Source organism: Gossypium raimondii, chromosome 7 (genome assembly GCF_025698545.1).
Source record: "Gossypium raimondii isolate GPD5lz chromosome 7, ASM2569854v1, whole genome shotgun sequence".
Lineage (NCBI taxonomy): Eukaryota > Viridiplantae > Streptophyta > Magnoliopsida > Malvales > Malvaceae > Gossypium > Gossypium raimondii.
In genome coordinates, this window is record NC_068571.1 from 9,101,297 (window position 1) to 9,104,957 (window position 3,661).

General features: G+C 35.2%; 1 protein-coding gene across 1 annotated transcript; it reads right to left on the reverse strand.

Annotated features, from left to right (window-relative positions):
* Positions 1-1,027: 1,027 nt before the first annotated feature.
* Positions 1,028-3,184, reverse strand: LOC105802302 (pentatricopeptide repeat-containing protein At4g14850). Its single transcript, XM_012633869.2, has one exon. It carries the CDS (start codon positions 3,119-3,121, stop codon positions 1,064-1,066), a length of 2,058 nt encoding a protein of 685 aa, XP_012489323.1. The 5' UTR covers positions 3,122-3,184; the 3' UTR covers positions 1,028-1,063.
* Between the last annotated feature and the right edge of the window lie 477 nt (positions 3,185-3,661).

The window sequence follows — 3,661 nt, forward strand, 5'->3', positions numbered from 1 at the left end:
ATGTAAAAATTAAATTAAAATTAAAGTTTCATGTTTACGTATTATATTACATATTAATTCAAAGTTTTTATTTAATTTTAAGATGCATTCATTAAATTTTTTTATGTAAACTTAATTAGATAGAAGGTTTTAATGGAAAGGAAATTTATTAAAATATAAAAGAAAAAATAATTTTCTCAAAGTTAATATATATATTTGATTAAATTAAAATTTTAATATTTACTATGTATTTGTATAAAATATTATTACAAATAAACATAAAATAATATACAAAAATAAAATATAATCATAATTTATAACATTTAAAATATATATATATATATATATATATATATATATATATAAACTTAATGACCATGAGGTATTGGCTTAATGACAACCTTTAAACTATGTGGGAGTTCTCAATCCATACTTATTCTTATTTATATTTTACTTGTGGGGGCCCTGTATAGATTTATAATAGTATAGGTCTGAATATATATTGGTTAGCAATTTGATTGTGTTCTATAATGATTAACTCTAATTATAGTTGTCGATTAAGTTTTAGTTCGATTGACATGTGTATTTTTGTCAGTGGGTTCAAGTGCGATGAAGCGAATTATTATGAGTTGAGAAGAGGTTATGGATAGCTCTAGACATTATGTCAAAAATAACAGATATAATCAAAACCTATAATAAGTATTCATGAAAACCTCTAATCATAAAATATTGATAATTATTGTTTTGTTGGATTCTTTTAATTCTTTCTCATATATAACATATATTTTAAATATTTAAAAAAAAGTCATTCTAATGAAAATTTTAAATTTGACCGGAATGTATTATATATATATTTTAAATATTATTTTGGGAGTTCAACATTTTATTGAGAAACCATGAAATTCTTCATCTGTGTAATCAAAATACACAAACCATTTAAAATAATTAATTATATTCTCTCTTTCTAATATTCAGCTCCCTTGTTTTTTATTATTCTATGAGTTGCTTAGAAATTTTCTTTTTTCAAACAAAAACTATTGATTGTATTTCATCAAAAAATTTGGTTGATCATATATAAAACTATTCACCAATAATCTCTACAAGAGCATTGCCTGTCCCTAAATCGATGAAACCGGTTATTATCTCTAACAATAATTTCTCTCCCAACAATGCCTGATATGAACTTGAAGGCACTATGGCAATCTCCACAAATTCTAAGGTTCTTTGTGATTCTTATAGGTACTCCAGGAGGTATAACAATAAGACCAAAGGCAAGAGCAATCTTCTCACTATGGTACCCAACCTCTGACATTTTCTCTTCTTCTTCTAAGTCGAAGAGTGCAAAATCGATGTCCGGAACATAGCCAGCTGCCTTCATGTCATTCCCGAGTTTAGCCAACATTTCTTGTATCTTAGAATTCATCTCATGTGAAGTATCCTTTGCTTGGAAGATGTGGACTTTGTTCTTTACTGCGATCCAACTGCAACCTGCACCCTTTTTTATCCCAACATCTTTCATCTCCTTCCTCACAAGATCAGCCTCCTCCCAGCTCCCAGTAGACGCAAACAGATTAGATAGCAACACATGGTTGCCCGAATCTTTAGGATCGAGTTCGAATAGTTTATTAGCTGCTATCTTCCCCAATTCTGGTTTCTTATACACTCTACAGGCGTTCAAAAGAGCCCCCCAGATGGAAATCGTAGGATGGATTGGCATTTCCTTGATAAACTCGTAAGCACGCTCAACCATCCCAGCTCTCCCTAACAAGTCCACAATGCAAGCATAATGCTCTGCCCCTGGTTGAATTCGAAACCTTTCCTTCATTGATTTGAAAATTTCCATTCCCATTTTTACTGCCCCTGCTCTGCTACAAGCTGATAATACACAAACCAAAGTCACATAATTGGGAACAACTTCACCCCAAGACAACATGTCTTGAAACAATGACAAAGCCATATCAGCAAGCCCTTGATGAGCATAGCTACCAATCATTGCATTCCAACTAACTAAATTCCTCTCAGGTATCTCATAAAATGCTTGCTCTGAGTCATCAATGCTTCCACATTTACCATACATATCGACTAATGCACTCCCAACGAAAACATTCCCTTCAACACAAGCCTTAACAGCAAGTGCATGAATTGACCTACCCAACTCAAGCCCCGCCATCCCCGCACAAGCACTGATAACACTCGAGACCATAAAATCAGTAGGTTCGATCCCTTCTTTCCTTGCCTCCAAAAACATTCCACAGGCATTCTCTTCTTCGTAGTTTTGCTCATAAGCAGATATCAATGAGCACCAAGAAACAGCATTTCTTTTCTCCATCCCATCAAAAACCATCACCGCGCCTTCCACCTCCTTACACTTGCCATAAAAATCAACAAGTCCATTGCAAACGGACAAATTCCGATCAAAACCGCTTCGGATCACATATCCATGTAACTGCCTCCCTAAATCCAAATACAAAGCATCTGAACACGCATTAAGGAAAACGCAGAAGGTAACCGGATCAGGTTCGCCGCCAATCCTTCTAAACTGAATAAAAACATCCACAGCTATATTCGGCTTCCCATCAAGCACCGCATTAGAAATATTTGCATTCCACATTGCAATACTTCTCTCAGGCATTTCTTCAAACAAATTGGTTGCTTCATCTCTAAGCCCCGTTTTCATATACATATCGAAACAACTACACCCAACAAAGGAATCGAAAATCTGGGCAGACTTTAAAGCCAGCGCGTGAAGTTGCTTTCCCACAACAGGTAGCCGAAGCGAGGCGGATGCCTTGAAAGCGCAAGGGAAGGTGAAATCGTTGGGAGAAATTCGTTCTCTACGCATGCGGGAAAAATGGAGGAGAGCGGAAGAGAAAAGGCCGTTCTGGACATGACCCGAAATGAGGGCCGTCCAAGTGACGACGGAACGTGAGTGAGGCGGGGTTTGCAAGAGGACGAGGTGGGCGGAGTTGGGGAGGTTGAGTTTGGAGTACATGTTGATGAGGTGGTTGGACAGGAAAGAAGGGAGAGGAATTTCAAGAGTTCTGAGAATGTGGGCGTGCGTGGCTCGGCCGAATAGGAGGGACCGAGTGGAGATGGCGGATTCGAGGAGGAACCCTAGCTCGTTGGCGGTGAGAAATGGCATTGGTTTTAGTGGTGGAGGGTATGATCATCGTTCGGGATTTATGGCGGCAAAGCTTTGAATACTGAACCGAGGACTTTGAAATGTTATATTGTCCTTATAAATTAAATCTTTGTTTTATTTTAGGGTAAACAACGTTACTATTCACAATTTCTTTTTATTAAAACTTACAAAATACGAGTAAATATTTTTTTTTCACCTAATTATAAAAAAGTTACAAATTGGTGACCCAACTATTCAATTGTCTTTTTGGTTTTAAAATTGGCATAATACCATCTTTAACCCTCAACATTGATAAATATGTTAATTTAGTCTTGATTCTAAAAAATTAACCATTAACATTTACACATTGTGTAATTTGGTCCCTTTTTTGCGCTTTACTTTTATTTATGACACCGAGGGTTAATTTTAAGAGAATGGAAACAGATAAAAGTTATTATCTTGGATCTTTTAGTGTTTTCACTTTTTGTATATTTTAATCAAATTTAGTTGATAATTTGTTCTTTTAACTTTTTAAGTGAAAGGGTCACAAAGAAAAGCAAA